The sequence below is a fragment of the Sprattus sprattus genome (genome assembly GCF_963457725.1).
Source record: "Sprattus sprattus genome assembly, chromosome: 14".
Lineage (NCBI taxonomy): Eukaryota > Metazoa > Chordata > Actinopteri > Clupeiformes > Clupeidae > Sprattus > Sprattus sprattus.
This window is the reverse complement of record NC_137912.1, coordinates 16,698,508-16,719,913: the sequence shown is the minus strand read 5'-3', so window position 1 is coordinate 16,719,913 and position 21,406 is coordinate 16,698,508. Positions and strand designations below refer to the sequence as shown.

At 39.9% G+C, this 21,406-nt stretch overlaps 1 protein-coding gene across 1 annotated transcript in view; it reads right to left on the bottom strand.

Annotated features, from left to right (window-relative positions):
- Positions 1–16,792, bottom strand: part of LOC308375539 (chemokine-like protein TAFA-2) — a gene marked incomplete at both ends in the record, with an annotated part of 39,949 nt that extends 23,157 nt beyond the window's left edge. The window contains 3 exons of the mRNA XM_080851704.1: positions 7,896–8,020; positions 12,422–12,574; positions 16,690–16,792. Of these exons, the coding sequence (XP_080707830.1) occupies positions 7,896–8,020; positions 12,422–12,574; positions 16,690–16,792 (381 nt within the window). The remainder of the gene's footprint in view (positions 1–7,895; positions 8,021–12,421; positions 12,575–16,689) is intronic.
- Positions 16,793–21,406: the final 4,614 nt, after the last annotated feature.

Here is a 21,406-nt window from a genome sequence, read left to right as displayed (position 1 = left end):
AAATAAATTATCCTTTTACTGTCTGCATGCTCCATTGAACTACAGCTTTTGTACCATTTCCAATGGACACTTTCAGAAACAAAACGACAGGGAACAGGAAACAAGTGAAATGTCTAACAAAGACACATCATTTCCCTGGTTGACAATTATTCTATCATTCTTTGTATGACCCAATATTTTACATACTGGTGGCTGTCAATCACTGGACTTTTCTTCACTGTCTTGCTCTGCCATTAAGTAGAAGACTTGCTGTTTAATTTGAATGTGTTAACAATAGACTTGCACAATGGTACCAGAATGTACAGCCCAGCAGTAGATGCTGTTCAGCTTTGCTTTGAACTTTTGGCCGCATAACGGCCATGACATGAAGGGAAGATTGAACACACATTAACCTGTATTGCTGGTACAAAATAAATGACAATCACTGAATCACAATGCATAGTCTCGCAGCTTTTCTGTCTGTGTGTGTGCTATTGTGTGTGTGTGTGTGTGTGTGTGTGTGTGTGTGTTTGTTTGTGTGTGTGTGTGTGTGTGTGTGTGTGTGTGTGTGTGTGAGAGAGAGATGAGGTGTGTTTGCACTTGAGAAAGAGTGTGTGTGTGTGTGTGTGTGTGTGTGTGTGTGTGTGTGTATGTAGTATATGTATGTGTGTGAGAGAGAAGGAAAGAGAGACAGGTAAAAAGAGAGATTGAGTGAGAGAGAGAGAGAGAACGAAAGAGAGCAATGGAGCATTTGGCTAGCTTCCATGGGGTAAGTAGGGATTGCCAGGAGGAGTCTGCACCTATAGGTTTCCTGAGGACTGAGGTCAGCTCAGCACTTCTGTGCACCTGTCATACCTGTAGCGCGACTCGTTGCCATGCCGTCTCTCCCTGTAGTGATAACCTTCACTTTCAAGAGGCGTATCTCTCCACTCAAGCTTGTTTTTCTTGTGACTCATATGCCAGCAACTTTTGTGAAGCCCCAAGGTCAACACGCAAAGTTTTAAACTGTTTATTCAATTTCATTGATATATTTCAGTAGGTTTGTATGTCATTTAAAAATATTGCTCTCCAACTCCATATACCTGTAAATGTCCTGTCTGAGACTTGGTAAGTATTAATGTTATGTAAATGTGAAATGATCTTTACTGTTCTTTTCCTTTCAAGTGTGAAATTGGGTTGAGCTTGTCAAGTTTAATCGCACTGGAAGTTGCATACAATTCCAGAACTCTGGGGAGACTGGAGTATTACCCCAAACTTCTAGAACCTCTATAAAATATAAGGGCTACTGAGGACCAAAAACAGTCAGGGGGTTGCCATAAAGACATGGTAAACAGCACCAAACCAAAAAAAAAAAGAGCATAGGCCTACAATTGAAAACCAATTTATCAATGTGGAAAGATGTAATTGAAAAGCAACCCAATCTTAATTCAATATACTTGACAATTGACTTTTTGACCTGCACTTTCACCATACACAACATACAGATTCTGGCACTTATTAGTTTTATGATACACAGCTAAAATGTATTGTCAACAATATTGAGCAACTCATTGTACTGCTTATTATTTAATACAACTAGAATAGCTAGTTTTTTAATGTTAGCATTAGTTAACGTTGGTTTAGGGAGGCTAGTAGGGAGGTGAGCTTATTAGACACATTTAAAGTCACAACAATAATTTATTGTTTGTTAATAATATCATTGCACAAAGGATGAAAGCCATAATGACACCAGCTAAAAAGTATCCAGCAAACAATGGGGGAAAAAATGGAGGGGTACAAAAGATTACATCATCACCTTCACCCCAGCCTGCTATGTAACCCAAGGAGTAACTGAACTTTTTTCCAGAATAGCTGCACCTCACACAACTACTATAAGTGACTTTACATTCAAATAACGAACCCTCATTATTTAGGCCAACAAATAACGAATACTTAAAATCATCAACATTCGTTGACCCTCAAGTCATCACTTGATTCGATAAATATGTTGTTGGGAGCCATGGAGAAACATATAAAGCACAGAGTTCCCTTTCTGTACTTTTCCACTTCAGCAAAACTTCAGCAAAACTTTCTCCAGTCCAGGGCAGACAATGGTCTTTTGCTCTTGAAGGATTTCTTTTTTTATTCTTTTCTTTTCTGTTCTTTTTTTGTTTATTTTGCTTGGCCAATGTTGCAACTGCAAAGATACAGTAGACCTCTGTCCTCCGCTACACACTGAATGGTTCTCTTAAAAGGACGGCACATCCCACGGCATCACAAACCGCAGTCATTGTCCATTAACGTGTCCTTCTGCCGGGAGTATGACAGTCCTTGGAGTGGAGATATGTATTTACAAAAATCAAAGCCTCTGGTGGACAACCCTCAGACCAAGGCAAAAACTGAATTGGACCAAGAGATCACTGTTCGCCCACGGATCCGCTCTGTTGAGAAACATAAAATAGGATGAACCTGTGTTAGGTACCCAATGTAACACTTGGAGGCACTATAGAGTGTGAGTGGTCCCGAAGCATACATACAATGCTGTTGTTTCCTGACAACAAACCTATAAAGCTGTACAAATATTTTTTAGCAGGTCTCACAAATGTATACTAAATTCAGAGTTTGATCAAATAGGACCAGATAGACAAGTTTATACATTAAGACCAGGATTAGATACAACTATGAATGTCACATTGCAAAACAAGGCCCTTAATTGATAAGCGATAACAAGACAAATCATATAATTAGACATTCCATATTAGGCAATCAATGTCATCATGCCATGCAGGAGCTGTTTTGGGTGGCAGGAGTTCAGGAGGTCGTGGAGAGATTCAGGAGCAAGAGAGGTCAGCAAGCCTTTGGAGTGTAAATCTGACTCGTTCTGGATTAATTAACTGAGATAATAATGAACCTTCGGCTGCTTTTGGTAAGCTGAATGCTGCCTTGAATGGTTCCCTGCCAGCGTGTGTTTGTGAGTGTGTGTGTATTACTATGTGTGTGTTTCTGGGTGGGGAATGTGCTAAAAAAAGTGCTTACATCCTCAGGACTAGAAGAGCAGTACAAGTGTAAGTCTACAATGAATGCAAGTTAACCAACCATACAACACAACTTCATCATACTGAAAATAACTCACTGCTTTCTGAGTAATTCATCTCTCATAAGGTCAGCTCTGTTCTTCCTTGTAACTCTGAGTAGCATTTCTCCACTTGAATGATTGAGTAGTATGAGTATTTCTTTGCTTTCACTTTACTGCACTTCACTATAGGTCTGTGTTAAATATCAAAATAGAGGTCCCTTGCACTCATAAGATCACCTCACCATAGGTTTGTGTAAAATATCCAATATAAAAGTCCTTTGCACCTATATTATTTTGCATACAGTCACCCTATGTAGTTTAGCCAAATGTGGGAAGTACTGTTGTGCTAGAAACCTCAATAAAATGCTTCACTATAAGGTTTATAGGTTTAAAATGTTTCAGAATTCAGATAAATAATTTATAATACCTCATCATAATATCACATTAAATTACATTGCATGAATTACATGCTTGCTTTATCGTGTGGCCCATGCCAAATTCATACCATTCTTGGCCATTAAATGGATGACAGAACTTATGAGGGGTCATTAGCCACTTTAGTCTTTAGCTCTGCATGGTCGACAAACAATAGCAATCTTATTAAATCTGGGAAAGGACCAAATTCTTCACAGTCACACCCACTGCACAAGTCCCATTTGATAACGGTTCACTCCCCTGTGGTCCAAAAAAAGCTACCAGGAATACAACCTAATCAGCCAAGCTTTGAGCAGCGTAATCAAGTTCCATAAACTTCTCTCCTTCTTTCTTTTTTGCCTTTTCGTACTCTTTTTTTATCTTTCGAATCCCTCTATCTGTTCTCTCCTCCGCTGCTCTGTTCGGAGAAGCGAGTCGCTGTGCCTGCGCTTGAGGTAACAGGAGCAGGAGAAGTGACCCGTGCTGGGAATTGAAAGAGTATGACCTTTGTGGTTCGTGTGGTTTGCCTTGCATTCCTCCCTTTCCCTATCAGATATGTTCGCTGTAACGGGCAGAGATGGCATGTTTGCATTGATTGGGGTGTGGGGGTGTGTGTGTGGGGTGGGGTGACTCTAGTGGTCGATCCGAGCAGCATCTGACAGACCTGAGGCCGTATCCATCTCCCCCTCCTCCACCCACCCAATCCATTCAAACCTGTCAGAAAGCCCCAATCGCAGACCCTCGCTGAGATTAAATAGGCTGTCCAGAAGACATGGCAGTGACTGACAGGCCATGTCTGACCTGCCAAAATATCCTCCTGACGGATATCCCACAGTTTTCATCCGCAGGAGACAGCTAACAGGGAATCGCCGGCAATCAGAATAATTGTTCTATGGTCTGTCCGCCATTCTCTTACACGTAATAAGCAATGCTGCCATTTCATTTTCATGAACTTGATAATTTTACCACATTTAATTGAATTCAATATATTTTGATTCAATGCAGAACTTCTATTGTCTTAAGGACACATTATACTCCACTGTAGTCACTCCACCTTTTGGTTTGTGCATTAGTTCAATTAAATAAATAGCCCTTCATATATCATCTGTGAGCGTTTTTTTGCTTCTCTCATTTGTTTTTTTCGTTCCTTACGTTGCCTCAAGGGCTCTGAGAATCACACAATACTCAGAGCATTTAAATATTATCTAAGAATAAACAGCAAAGTGAACAGCAAATATCCAGCTCTGCAAAAAAGAGAGAAAGAAACCAAGAAAGGGAGAAAAAGAGTGAGAGAGAAAGTGACTGAGAGAGAGATAGAGAGAGCGAGAGAGAGTGAACCACCTGAGGGAAGCACATAGAATATCACCATATTAAAATCCCAGAGCATCATATTTTAGAGCATATTTGGGTTAGCATTGCCACTTTGCATAATTGCATGCAGAAAAATGGTTTGCTGTATAGACCACTATGCTTTGTGTATACCTCATCGAGTCATTTACATCCCTGCTTGTCAGTGTGATAAATGTAGCACTAATTCAAGAATAATTCAACAGAAAAAAAGCAAAGACAATGTTTGCCTTCATAAGGTAAGGGCACAAGTTAATGCAAGCGAATAATCTATGTAAGAGAACGTCAATGGCATATTATGCTAAAAAATACAAATGCAAATTGGTGAGCGTGATGTTGAACAATGTTAAGCAGGTTAACTTTATGAGAATACCTTTTTATAACACTGGAAATGAGGTCTACAGAAAGTGGTCTTACGAGAGAAGCACACACATTATGTTTTGACTCTGTGGGCAACCCCAATTTGTATTCTTGACAAACAAGAAGCATCACTCACAACATGTCATATGTTTCATATAAACCCTCTTTACCTGCAGTCATGCAAACCTCGTTAGCAAATAACAAGGTCAGGGAAAACAGATACTGTGGATGTGCCAGGTATATATATGTTTGTTTTGCCACCAAGTGTGTATATTACTCGCGTGTCAGAAATCTCTGTGGGCTGTTTAGCAGCAGATATGCCAATGCAACTAGGAGGTCTGAAGGGTAAATGCAACAGATAAAAGGGAATCAAAATGAATGTGTCTTTTTATATATATATAAAAAGACACATTCATTTTGATTCCCTTTTATCTGTTGCATTTACCCAGTATAGTGGCAGCACGAAGGGTAGTAGAATGCACACTGCACAGTACACTTTACACCAATTTCTTATTATGGTTGAATAGGTTATTTGTTCTTGGTATATTCTTAATAGCCAACTAGTTGTTTTTAAACTCAAGTCAAAAAATAAGGTTTATAGCCTTTAAAAAAAAACATCTGAATATACCACTTATAGTGGCAGAATAGGTAATCCTACCTTCAAACTTTACTAAGACAGAGACATATGTCAGAGCCTGATGGAGGCTTAAGGTTTTGGAAAAGGTCTCTAATCTCGTTAAAACACAAGTTAGTTACTTTGGAAGAGTGTGGTAGGGTACTTTGGACACATGTATTGTGTTTTGAGACATTGTGTGTATTTCTAAATATACATTTACAACACACATTCATCATTTCTACACAGCCATTTAAAAACTACCAGTTTCATACATAGAGACCAAGTAGTCACTAACTAATTGGCTATTAAGGATGTACCAACAATAAATGGCATATTCAGTGAGAATGAGAAATTGGCAAACACAGGCCTAAAAACCGATCAATGATGCTAAATGCCTATGTTATTAGGCACTTACACAGACACATATGAATTATGTGTTAATGTTTAACATTTGTTTCCAAAACGTAAGTGTTATCATATTACCGCATACACATGTAAACTACTCATGATCCATCCAATTTTTGAATTTAAATAGATATGAAAGTGTAGGTTAATGAATTTAAACCAAATAGAGTTAAATGGCATTCTGGAATACTAAGCTGATAAAAAGGAAACAAGACAAAATCATAAACAAGGACAACATGAACCAATTGATTTGTGACACAGAGTGATACGGAGCCAGAAGATATGGACCTCTTATCTTTCAATCCCACCTAATCTATCGATCAGTTAAACAACCACTCAATACCCCCTTTATAGTTTCAACAGTGACATATTTGCTAAGGGGAATTATTGCGACACATGTCAGTGACCATGCGATTCTCACCTCCAGTGGACCCAGTACCAGGGAGATCATATCAGTCCGACGAAATCTGTTCCATGTCCCATGACAGAGGATAAGGAGGAAGGAAAGAAAAAAAAAGAAAAGAAAGGGAAAGACAAAGAGAGGTATCAGGTTTGGATTTCATACAAGCAAGAAATTAACACTCGTGTGAGGTTATTAGGCCTGCCATCGATCCGCCACGTACCACAACAGCACATAAAAAGGCCCCCCATGCATTTAGCAAGTCCGTGGGCCCAACTGGATCGATAGTTCGGCTCCAGACAGCCCATGTGTGGCACATTTGCATAATTCATTAAATGGACTGAAGACATGGGGGGGGGGGCATCATAACCCAGAGGAGGGCAGGGCATCTGTGTAGGATTACAGCCATAGTGACTGGGGACCAGGGCATCAAAGGAGCCATCACCTTAGAGCATTTAGTGCGGTTTATAACGGATAGGATGTCTGCTCTAAATGCAGCATAGTGCCATTTATTTCTGGGTCTGAGTAGATATGTCACAACAGCCTTAGGTAGCTCCATGACAAACCAGGGGGTGGTGACATGAATCTGAGACCATCCTTAAGGCCCTATTTAACTTAATTTTATTCAAAACACATTCTGTATGGACAGTATACAATGTGGATACTGAACTCGTATTCTACTCCCACCATGTTTGTTATCTTTTGATTTGAATTGTTCCTGGAGAAAAACGGGTAGCCACCACATATTGTTTTATCTTGCATTGCTTGTAGATAGCCCTACGATTCACCCAATTTACTTGACAGAAAAATTAAGTATGTTGTACAGTAACATACTGCTGAAGCAGCATTTACACACACACACACACACACACACACACACACACACACACACACACACACACACACACACACACACACACAGTAACACAAACACACACACACTGTGACACACACACACACAGTGACACACACACACAGTGACACACACACACACACACACACACACACACACACACACACATACACTGACACATACCCACAAACACACACACACACACACACACACACTGGGACACACAGACACAGTGACACACACACACACACACACACTTACATATGCACTCACAGTGACACACACACACACACCAATACACACACACACACACACACACACACACACACTGTGACATACACAGTGACACACATACAGATGCACACATAGTTACACACACACACACAGTGACACACACAGTAACACACACATACACATGCTGACACAGTAACACACACACACACACACACACACTTCAGATACATACCTTGGTGGTCTTGATCTTGTTGCCCATGGCGCAGCTCCACCCTTTGAAGTCAGGGAGGACTTTACACTCCTCTCCATCCAGACATGGATGCATCTGGCACCACCACTTCTGCTGCACAATGGAGGCTGCAAAACACCAACACTTTCACTTTCACTCCCTCGACAATCTACTTTCATTCCAAGTTTCAGTTCAGTTCATTTCCATTCTATTTCAGTTGAAATTTGACTTCATTCAACTTATTCAATTTTTCCACGAAAAGATAACTGTGTTCGGGGATATACTGTATTCCCATGACATGACATGAACACAAAGGGGGTTGTCAGTGTGCACAGAAATGAAATGTTGCTCTGCAAAAGAGAAAAATATATGTTTCATTTTCACATTGTTTCATAATTGGAAATGGAATTGAGATAGAAAAATGGCAAGAGAAAGGTGAACACATAGCCCACTTGGTAGAATGTCAAGAGCTGTACGTTTTTTACAAGAATCTATGTCAAATGAGCAACAAAATTGTTGTTCTATTGAATTTAAAAAAAATTAAAAAAAAAGATTATCTGGACTCCAATTGTTGAGGATGGATTTGGCTGGTAGTTAACATTTAACTTTAGCTTCACTGTAAGACATTTGGGTCGCTTACTTATGTGTAGCTGAAGTTATTATATGAAGGTTAACTTGCTATAGACCACTGACAACAGTTTTATAATGTTAGTTCCGTTAGTTAACTGAAAGTAGCAAAAGCTTGGACTTTAGTCTACATCCCTCTGACACAGAGATACATCACTCCAACCCTATCGTGAGCCTTTTATTCATGTTAGTTTAAAGATTTAAACTATTTAGGGCTTTTTCTCTCCCTATGTAGAAAGCTGTTTGCTTGCCCCCCAAAAAAGGGGTGTTACCGTTTCGATGATGCAACCCCTGCAATAATATCTAGTCTATCATTCTACCTTCAGTTGTTAACCACAATTAAAAGAAAGAGCATTCACAGACTAGTTTAATTTGCTGAAATGTCAGCTATGAAATGTCAAGAGGAGAACTGCCACTCAAAGGTGGGCACCAATTGGTAATAAATAACAATGCATGCACTTAGCATGACCAGGACATTTGTGCTATTGTGCAAGTCTTTTGTCCTTTATTTTGACTGTTTTATTTGTTCAAATGATAATAATTTATTCTACCAAAAACCATGGTTCTTCCAAAAGTGTTATGTTGCTGTGTGACAAACTGACGGCGTCAAAGAAGAAAAAGGGAGGGAAAGTTTTGCTGAAGAGTTTTGCCCAGTTGATTGGCAGACACACATTAATGAATAATAACATGACTGCCTTTCAACCAGTCACATGCTGTGGTCAGAACTGCAAAACTGTAATAATGAATCATTATCATCATCATCATCATCATCATCATCTTCTTCTTCTTCTTCTTTATCATCATCAGCATCATTAAGACACTGCATATAAGGTACACACAAGGTCATCTGCAATATGTTATCTTTAGAGATTCACAAGATCAGGTGTCATGAGGATACGTCTGCATAATTCAGAAGGAAATGTTGTGATACTTCCATTTCCAAACCTCTGATTTTTCTCCCGCATGCAGAAAACACACTCTAACCCTCTCTCCAAACCTCAGCGAAATCAAAACGTATATGTAATTTCACACTTATTATATGGTGGCACCTTCACCGCCAGCTGAAAATGGGATTTGCTCGGAAACAAGAACCTGTCATTTATCCCCCTGACGTGGCAGTAATTTGAGGATTAAGTCACACGGGATTAATGCGCATTCAGCTCCTGCCCGCTGCACTCTGGGAAAAGGTGTAAAATTTGGCTTTGAAAAGGATCAGCCTCTCTGTGTTTGGGTGCTGTGGAAATGGCAATACGCTTTATTTTCAAATAGACTAGTCACACATAGACCATGGGGAGAGGAAGAATGTAGGTGCTGCCTTTATGTTAATATCACAGGTTTTATTCCCAAATGTCTGCCTTCCGTAGCTAAAGTGTGAGTGACACCCTGACAATTTCAATGAAAGAATGATCACTTTTAGTGACTCGTCTCAACCATACAAAGCATTCAGACATCCTTTGTTTGGATGGTCCTCTAAAGACTTCCAATTCATGCTCAGATTATAAACAAACTATCACTTGAACTACAATTTATGGTTAAGATTAGGGTTATGGGTTGGGTTTGGTTAAGGTGATGTTCAGTGAACAATAAGAAAGACTGAACTTGAATTTCAACAAACCTAACATTTCTGTAAAGTCTCTGTGGGAGGACTATTCAAACAAAGTCTTACCAAGCATTCATTTCCTGGGAAAAAAACCAATGTAATATATATAGTGCAAAATGCAAATACTCATATATTTCCTGAGATCAAGTTCAAATGAGTGCAGTCGCTAATCCTGCAATTTCCCCCAAGATTAAGATGTAACATTTATGACACAAACGTGAGGCAATGCAACAGCTAGTGTGGAACCAAACCTCATTTGAGAGTCAGGTTTTCTTAATTAATAAATGCAACAGCACTTGTACAGAGATTGTAAGTAACAGCTACTTATTACTGCTGCTAAACTTGCATGTTCTAACCTTCAGAATGCTGTGCTGATAATGAGTTTGGAGCATCAAACTTAAAATGTAAAATATAACTTCATATTACTTTCATTTACCTAATAACATAACTGTCACTTGATTAGTACTCTTTCTGAGACTGTAGGATTGTACTTAAAACCCCCTCCAGTGAAAGTTAACCTGGTTAACATGTCCATGTGACATTTCACAAGATAACGAGATAAGCATTCACAGCCATGGCTGAGTATTTCCTCCTTGGGACTGCAGTGTACCAATTGGTTTCATACGTCACATACCTAAGGAACCAATCCTGTGAACTTGCAGGGTGTGGATTTACATATCATTAGCATAAGGCTTAAACGAAATGAGAGCTATCAGAGGAGAAGCCAGGTGTGGCTGATTTGCATTTTCTGGGCTCTGCGAATACTAAATGAGATACATCAAAGCTATTTTAAAGCCATGAAGGGATTTTTTTCAACAAACTTCTGAAAATGTCGTTTTGATGAATTTTTAGTTTTTAGGGATTTTATTAATGCCAGGAGAGGAACTTTTAATGTTTTTGAAATATCCTAATCCTAAATAATACAAACATGTTACCGTACACTGAATTAGTCTTTAAAACCTTCATCCAAAGAGACAGAAAAGCGGCTTCTTTTTAGGTGCAATATGTTAATATGTTTAAGGTGTATGTTTATGATGTCATGCTCTTTGACAACTATGTTATTGTGTAAGCATGGTCAAAAAAACTATTCTTTTTCAGACCTTCTTACATTTCTTTCAGGCAGGGGTTTTATACACTAGGGGCCTGGCCCCACCACCAGATGCTGCTGTAACTGTTGAGCAAAGGTAACTATGCTATCAGTTAAAAATGAATGTATTCATGGATTGGTGGACTGGACTGGACTGGACATGGATTGTGGGCCAAAAGATACTGACAAGTTTGCCCAGATGAAAGATCGTTGTGCATCTTTTCTTTTCAAGCAATGAACGTCACTGGTTAGTCTATTGCATTATTGCAAGGTGTGTTATTTTGGCTGTAGGTTGAGGCCAGGAAAGTAATGGGTTTCCCTGCTGTGAAATGTAACTTTTGAGGTGTTAGTACAGTTGCAGACCACAACGATTGTACTGCTTGCTAACTCTTGTGCTGCACTACTATAAACGTGTGTATATGTGATGGTTTGTGTTTGGATTCATTGAGCAAGCAGGTCTCTGTGTGGTTTCACTGACGAGGCAGATGCTGCCCATACACCACTGCTTTCTGGCCTAGAAAATGCAAATAAAACCATAAAACACACACAGCAAAGAAACATTATGCAAAGAATATATAAATACACTTTAAATTAATATAATGAATATAATATACTAGTCATTGACAAACAAATCGAAAACAAAAAAACATCTTGCGCCTTTAAGCCCACACTTTCATTTAACCTGATTTAAATGTGTGGATCTCAGCATTTAACCTGATTTAAATGTGTGGATCTCAGTTCTTCACAAGCTTTCCAATTAACCACCCTTTCATCAAAAGATTGTCATTTTCACAGGGAGAAAGATTGTCATTTTCACAGGGACAGCCTTTGCCTGTTTTAAAAGTTTCACTACTTGCCAGGTTGTAACTGGAAAGAGACAGATTATATCACACTCTCTTCCACACATGTTGACACTTCTAGTTCTTCACTTTTTTTTACTGTTAATTTCCTGAGAGTGTTCTTTTTTCTATTTCAATCCAGCATTGAAGGTAAAATGTGTAGAAGTTGTCAAACTCAACGAAGCTGCACCCTAATTTTCTTGCCAGAAAACAATTCCCTGTGACAGACCATACACCACATTCTCTTCCTGCCATTCTGACACACACACAAAATTTACTTTTCTGAGTATGTTTTTCTTACCCCCCCCTATTTCTCTGAAATGCACCATTTCAGAGTGATTTTATCAGATGAAAAAAAAAATCCTTTGGGACGTACCATCCACACAGGAGGGTGCTGCGCGCGTTGTCCCCGCCACCTGCCCAGGGAAGCAGGAGCACTTGACCGTCTGCGAGCGCTGCTCGATCTTGTTCTTGTTACAACACCGATGGAGAGCCACCACTTCACAAGTGCCTGTTCTCACCGTATAATCTGTACGAGACAAATAATCATTAGCAAACAGGTCACAGCACCTTTAATGGGATTTATATCTCTTCGTTCTCATGTTACAGTGCAGACATGTGTTGGCACATCATGTTAAGCACATTCATTCATCAACAGCCTTGTGAGAAGTAAGCAATTAAGTGGCAAAGACAGGTGGGAAACAGCAAACCACTTCCTCTCCACAACTGTGAGGCTGGAAATAAGTGTCAGCAGCAAGTTAAGCAGAGGCAGACATTTGCATAAGCAGCAGAAACATACAATTATGTAATAGACAAAAGAATATGTTTTTCTGTTGTTTCGGTTTTTAGAGTAGTGTGTATGTTTGTGTGTGCGTGCGTGTGCGTGTGTGTGTGCCTGTGTGTGTGAGGAGATGCATCACTTTAAAAAGCAGCTGACATCTAAATTACTCTCATGAGCTCCATGTGGCTCATGTGCATATCACACATGCAAACGTGCAAACACACACACAAAAAACACACACACACACACACACACACACACTTACACACACACACACACACACACACATACACACACACATACAGAGACCCAGAAGATGGGAAAGGAGAGAGTGGAAAAAACGGTAGTATTTTAAGGCAATTTTTGGCCGACAATAATTTATTTATCAACTGTGCGACTCAACACTCTCCTACTAATTACTGGTGGCATTTCCATGAGTTGTCCTTCAATGAAGGTGTATTTTGTTCTTTTGGTAAACAACTAATTAAGAGCAGTGGGATATTGCCCTCTGATTGGAGTTTATTTCGGCAGACAAGCTTATCTAATTAAAGCTCATTTGCATAACTTGGAATAATACAGGTGGACTTCTACTGTATGCTCAAGCTGTAAGAAGAGAAAGAGAAAGAGAAAGAGAGAGAGAGAGAGAGAGAGAGAGATAGAGAGAGAGAGAGAGACAGAAATCAGGGAGGGGATGAGAGAGTGAGATAGATAGAGAGATAGATAGATATCAGGGAGGGGATGAGAGAGAGAGAGAGAGACAGAGAGATAGATAGATATCAGGGAGGGGATGAGAGAGAGAGAGAGACAGAGAGATAGATAGATATCAGGGAGGGGATGAGAGAGAGAGAGAGACAGAGAGATAGATAGATATCAGGGAGGGGATGAGAGAGAGAGAGAGACAGAGAGATAGATAGATATCAGGGAGGGGATGAGAGAGAGAGAGAGACAGAGAGATAGATAGATATCAGAGAGGGGATGAGAGAGAGAGAGAGACAGAGAGATAGATAGATATCAGGGAGGGGATGAGAGAGAGAGAGAGACAGAGAGATAGATAGATATCAGGGAGGGGATGAGAGAGAGAGAGAGACAGAGAGATAGATAGATATCAGGGAGGGGATGAGAGAGAGAGAGAGACAGAGAGATAGATAGATATCAGGGAGGGGATGAGAGAGAGAGAGAGACAGAGAGATAGATAGATATCAGAGAGGGGATGAGAGAGAGAGAGAGACAGAAAGAGGGAGAAAGAGGGAGAGAGATATTAATCAGGGAGGGGATGAGAGAGAGAGAGAGAGAGAGATATATTGAGAGATGAATTGGGGAGGGGTTGAGAGAGAGAGCGGGGGATAGAGAAATATGAATCGGGGGGGTGATAGGGAGAGAAAAAGAAAGAGATGAGGGTAAGAAAGAGAGCATATGTAGAGGAAAAGAATTGGAAGAAGAGTGAGAGAGCATGAGTGAGTGTGAGACAGATATGCTATGCTGTCCTAGGGGTCATGGCATCTATAAGGGGATGCAAGAAAATGCATTGTGTTTATTTTCTTAAAGAATAACCTCTTAGTTCCTGAGTCTTCAGATAGACAAGGTGGATAAAGTGAAGACAGAAGCATAAAATCACAATTCTCCAGGTGCTGTTCTTTTCTGAAGCAAAGGGAACACCAACGTTCCTCTTGAGAGGCAAAAAAAAAAGAGGTAAAAATATTCATAGCATCCACTGCACAAACAAACAAACATATAAGCTCAGAGTCACTTCGGAACTAATCCCACCAAGAATTGAAGAGGTGTTTGGTAAGGAAGCGATAGAGAGGACATTTTGGAGACAACCGTCCACACCACACACACACACACACACACACACACACAACACACACACACACACACACACACACACACACACACACACACACACACACACACACACACACACACACACACACACACACACACACACACACACACACACACACACACACACACACACACACACACCACTGTAAAACAAACACTGGGTTTCAAAACACCAGGAGGCAGACTCACATTCTGCCAGGATATAAAAACAAACGCATGAGGCATGCTGAAGTCTTGTCGATCACGGGCAGAGACTTAAGCGCGAGAGCCACTTCAAGAGTAGATATCCAGCTGAGAGGGAGAGCTGTTTTGACCAGATTAATAGGCTGTGTATCCCTGCCACTATCCCAGAATACATCATGAGGATTTGGGCGATTCCCTTCTAATTCCTCTGGGTCTTAAATAGTTTTTTTTTCCGGACAGCACTGCACCAAGACAGAGTCTGCTTTTCCTAAGACTTCTACTTAACAATGAACACATGCCACTAGTAAAATGCTAATATTATTTGCAAGGTATCAAAGAATCATAATTCTGTGAAAATGTGACAGTGTCTGTCGATTAAGAACCAAGCTGCCTACATTTCCTTGGAAACATGGGAACACAGGATTTTCAACCTCATTGGATCAGGCATCAGTTTCCATGCAATAAATCTAACTGTTCTCAGAAATAAAAATGTTATGTCTGTTTTTTAGTAGGTTACTTTGTTCATATACAAAGATCAAACCTCTAACCAAATCACAAAGATGCAGATATGAGACTGTTAGATTGCTTGTGGGTCTGTGTCAGCAAGTCCTTAGGCTTGCCACACATGGAATTATAGATGTAGTGTTGGGGGCGAGCATATTTAAATATAGCCCTACATTTTCCAGACCCTTCTGTTTTGGCAATCTGTCTTTTCTTATTTGAAAATGAGGATACATTTGAGGAAAATAAAGTAGTCTCAATCAAGTCTATAAATACTGTCTTTGATTTGCATTGTTTCATTTAGACTTTCCACAACCACCACATCCACCACCATTGCGACTTACAAAATCACATAGCAATAAACTTTTACACATGCCTTAGTGCTATGTCTACATTTGACATAAAGCAATAACAAAAAACGTTTTCATCCTCAGAGAGACTTCAAACTCGAGGATAGCTTGTGGGACTTCTCTAGCCACCGGAATAGTAATACAGTCTCGAGTCCAAAACTCTGGGGAAATTAGCGCAAGCTGACGCTATCGGGTGGAAATATAATTATGTGTAAGATTAGTCGGATCCAGAATCTGCTGAAATGGCAAGCGTCCTGATTAAGTGTCCAGTCAAGTCAGTCGCAGAGAGCGAACGCTATTCACGCAACACACAATCCAGCATTGTCCGAGAGTTGTAGATGGAAATGACCTTCTTGGTTGCAATCGTCCTGATTAATCCTTATAGGGTGCAGCTGTGACAATGCACCCAGCGTGTGAGTAGACGTGTATGTGAGGACAGAATTCACTGCACGATAGTACTCAGTTTTTCAAGGATTCAAGGATTTTGTGACAAACAAGCAGATGACTGATGATATTGATGCAGGACAATTGACATTAAATGGAGAATTGTTTTATGATAGACTTCAGCATTCCTTTTCAATAAACTCATGGACTGTGCACATCTTGTAAGACAGTCCAAAAAGATTTGTGCATACTCACATGCATGAACACACAACACAGTTATTCAACATGTTCCCACTATACTGTCTTCTGTCATTGCCATGGTAGCTGGTACCAAACCTCAAAACATTCCAAGTTCTAACCTTTACCAGTTGTTTGATGACTCAAAGCAAAGAACCAGGGTTCTCTCTAGGAGGAAGGTTCTATAAAAGCTTTTTCTTTTCACAGAACCCCAGAAAAATCTTTAAATCTATTTTCAACCCATGGCCCTTCATCAGCCAGCCTCTGTAAACCTGTTAACACTATTAAGATATAATGTAGTTATACCACACTTGTTTGTCACCAAATAATAATTAAGAAAGATTGAAATACACGGTGTCTCACCTGTGTAGGCCTCAGTCCTCCCCGGTAATCTCCAGATGCTCACCATGCACAGAAGCAGCAGCAGCACCTGAGTGACAGCCTTCTGCACCGATCTCTCGCTCATCCTGAGGAGATAGAACACAGGGAAGACATGAGGCACCAAGGACTCAGAGAAGAAAGGAAATCAATAAAGGGAAAGAATTGAAGAACTAGAAGGGAACTCAGAGCGCAGACCTCAGCCAAGGCCAAATGGCGTGTATCGCAATGTAAACGAATGTGAAACTACATTTGTGGATCCCCTCTGTGGTTTGAATTCGTTAGGAAATGTATTAGGGTTCTTCCGTGGCCCATGCTACACCCTTCCACCAAGTTTCATTAAAATCTGACTGGTGGTCTAGATAAAAAGGAAATCAATGACAGGAAAGACAAAAAAATGTTAAGCAATCAAATCTATTAATTGAAATAAATGTTTGTATTTATATTCTATAATTCAGTGTATTGAGGATTGTGCCGTTCCAAGTCCAAATCACAACCACTAAAACACAAAGGATGATGTTCCTGATTTTTCAAATTGGTGCGGTGGAATCATTGAGTTCCTTTCATCACATATGTCAGAAAGCATATTCTACATATTTTAAGGAATAAAGGATATATATAGGTAGGGCTAGTATTCAATGTGTTTGGGGGTCTTGAAGTCTCTTCTTGACTGACTTTAGACATATGTGAGACAGCCTGAGTATTGGAGTGGTACAGTTTGGTCTAAGTCTGATGTGTGAAAATATGTCAATGTCTTTCACTGTGTGAAAATCTGTCTAAAGCATGGACACAGAAAACAAATGCTGCTCAATCCCTCCTCTTCCCTCTTGCGCTCTCTCTCTCTCTATATATCTTTCTGTCTCTCCCACTCTTTCTTTCTCTCTATCTTACTCTCTCTACCTTTTGCTGACAGGAATGGATCTTGTGTGGAGAGGGTGACAAGAGCGGCGATGACGACCCAACAGACAAAGTATCGCCCGACCATGTGGGATGCCAGATTACACGGTCGGTTTCACCCTCTCATCTAATTGCCTTCCTGTCCCTTCTCTCTTCCTGTTTCCCCCTGCGCCTTAATTGACATATTGATTCGGGATTCCTTTACACAGGCTATTAAGTTTGCTTCAAACTTGCCTTTTTTCCTAATGATGTTTTGATACCGGGACTTTGCCCTGAGGTATGCTTTAAGAGCAGGAAGAGACTGACAGACAGGACACAGAGCCATTGATTTTCCTCAGTTAGAACGAGAAGGAGTAACTCTCCTTATGAATTGATAGAGGAATGCAAAGATGGTATGGAAAAGAGCCAGTTTAGAAATGTGTTCAGCATGAAATAAAATAAAAAAAATCTGATGCTATTACAGATTATAGGTTTTTGGATTGAATTACATTATATTTGAATAGGATAGAAACAAGAGCCAGGTCTTGAAAGAGACACCTTCCCTTCATAGGAGTATATCAAGGTGTAAACTACGAAATCAGCGCACAGGCGCAGATAACAGCGTGAACATCTAAAAAAAGCTTTCGTGGAAGTACACAGACATTCTTTCAAACTATTCAGATACCTGTCCATCCAGCTGTAACATTCATTCCAAGCCATTTCAGATCAGGGCACTACTGGCCTGGTATGCATCTGAAAACGTGTTGTTGTGTAATGCTCCTTGTCACTAAGTGCGTAAGAGTTCAAAAATACTTTCTGTCATTTATGGAAGGTTGTTTGTACAATGATTCTTCCAGGAAACGCATCCCTGGCTGACAACAATCTGAGCTTTGAGATTGACCTTGCCAACTTGCCTGTATGTCAGTCAGTGGAGAAATGGAGGTTCAGATCACTCGTAGGTCTTAATTTGATGTGGGAACAGTAATTCATTCATTGTATTTGTCTACGTTTCTCATCATGCTCTATCAAAAGGGGGGAACTATCTTTTGTTGCTTTCTTTGCTTGACTCTGTCATTAACCACATTATTATTCATGATGTACAGACACTTGAGAGCAGGGCAGATGTATGTGCATACGAGGGGCACGGCTCAAATTGAAATCTGATGAGGCCGCAACCTGCAGTGGCAATCAGTGTCAAAGGAGCATCCAATTTACTGAGTCTGCTACTAATCACATACTTAATGGGACCGCCCAGTAATGATATCTTGAGCACAGGCTAGAAGGAATGCAGGATGCCCGAGAGTGAATCTGCCAACAAGCTCGGGGAGAAAACGAAAAGAGAAAAAAAAGACAGAAAGAAAGAGAGACAGAGAGAATGAAAAGAAAGAAAACACAACACAGATGGCAACACCAAGGCACTGTGTGATAAGTGTTACAAAAAGACAGGGAGAGAGTAGATGTTGAAATGTGGTCGATATGTCTGTGATGTTATTCATACTAATGCAAGACCTTCAGCATTCCACACCGCTATTTTCACGGAAAGAAAAGAAAGAATCCCAGCCACCGTGTTTTTAACTATCCTTTTCAATATTGCTGAACCAATGCATAATGGCTTACCTACTTATCCTTTTCAATATTGGTTGCACAATGCATAATGGCTTACCTACTCTACCTCCATGTACCTACCCTCACATGTTACTTAGTTTGTTATGTGACTATAAAAGCTGAAGCTGTTAGAGACAGTCTTCCTCGGTAATGCACCATAAATGCATTACCTTCTATTATACCCATTGTTATGAAATGCACAGATTTCCCTGCACAATTTGAACCGCACTAATGACCTGAACTTTGGTAAAAAAAAAAAAATGACTGGAATTTATAATCAGATGCACTGTCTGTATCCCCTCCCACAGGTCACCTCAGTCTCATCACATCACATCACATCACTCCTCCATAGAAGGTAACACATCACTCTGGATATCCGTCTTACATTATAGTACGCATCTCCACCATATTATAGTACGCATTCATTAAATGCAGAATTCATGAAAGGCATGACAATAAATCCCAACTTAAGACCCACCAACCCTCTCCCTGATAACTAATACTGTAGGTATGACAGAAGAGCGACTGCTTATATGATTAGTTGAATGTTCTGTTTACAACAAGTGCTTTAAGAACATGGGAAGTATTTAGTGTGCATGTGTGCGTGTGTGCGTGTGTGTGTGTGTGTGTGTGTGTGTGTTGCACCTTTTGCATGAAGTGAGCGAAATTAAATACTTAAGAGTGTGTTACTGATTTGTAGTTTGCTCATGTTTTAGTTAGTATTTTGTGAGGACAGTGTGTGTAAGTAACTAACAGCTCAATATTCAAAATCTCAAAATCTGACACTCCAAGCTCTATACCAAGTTATTTCAAGTATGTACATTTTGCTTTCATGCTGATACACAAGTAACCGCACTGGGCTCTTCCATTGCATATATAGTGTATATTTAAACCACTGCGTCTCTTAAAATGACAGGACACTTTACTCTTGTTCAATGAAGGAACAACCATGACCTCTCCCATGTTCTACAAGGAAATGTGAAAGATTGGCCTTCGAATCTGCCCGTTACCAGCATGCTGTCTTCTATAAAACTTATTTCCTCAGTCAGACTGGCTGAGAAGCACTCCACAATTGTGATTGTGTGTTTTATTCTAATACAACCTCATGTTTAATGCATGTCTCTTTGTCACAAGATATCCCCTGGGGAAATATGAAAAATGCATGTGTGTGATGGCCATGGGCATAGTAGAGAAAGAATATCACACAAAGATTCTGAAGTATTGCAAAAAACAAACCAAGTATTACTATACACGGTCACTGGGGAGACGTACATAATTAATCCAGAGTCTGCCGCAAAGACTTTTTTCCATGTTAATTAATTTTAGGCTTTGTTGTAGCAAAAAACAACAGCACTTCTTAAAGTGTAATCACTTTTGTTAACATGCTTCTGCATAGACTCTTCACTCCTTTTTTGTTAGATTTTCATCTGTATGCGTATATATGCAGCCTATTTCTGTTTGCAAATGTTTGTTTTTCTATTGGACTTTTTCACACACTGTGTTATTACAGCAGAGCAGCATGTGACTGAAGCTACATTGTATTTCCGAACTCCTCCAGCATCTGTCTTGTCAGTGTTGTTTTTCTTCTTGAAATCGTACTACATTTCTTTCCAGCTCCTTTTTCCAATTCCAACATTTTTGCTACCTCTTAGAGAATAATCAATAACTGGAGGGTGATGGCCATGCATGGATTTGGAGAAACATTCAGTCACTATGAAATAGTAACTGTTGTTAAGAGAATATTCAGCATATTTTCAGCAGGATTAATTGATAATCGAGGGGTTGGTAATCACACATAAACAAATAAATGAAAGATTAAGGGAGTCAGCTTCTAAATCAAAACAGCAGTAAGGAGCTTTTACAAAAAACTATTGAGCTAACTAAACGCTGAAAGACTGAAAAGCCCTACAAACAATAGCAGCACAGGTGGCAAAGACAAATGCTAGCTAGCTGGCTATCCTGCATATTGGGCAACGTCAGGCTGTAGAAGCACAATTACATTGTGAATAGACTGGAAAGCTTATGAGAAGGTCAGGTGTGTTTATTCATCCTTTACATGACCACATGACTTCAAAATGAATCCGGGGGCGAGATTCCAACTGGGGAGATATAGTACATTTTATTATGCTATCTGATTTAGTGTGTCTGTGAGCCATACTCCAACGTTACTCAGAGTCTGAAAAGACATGATGATGATTGTTGTTAAACCTTTATAAATTCC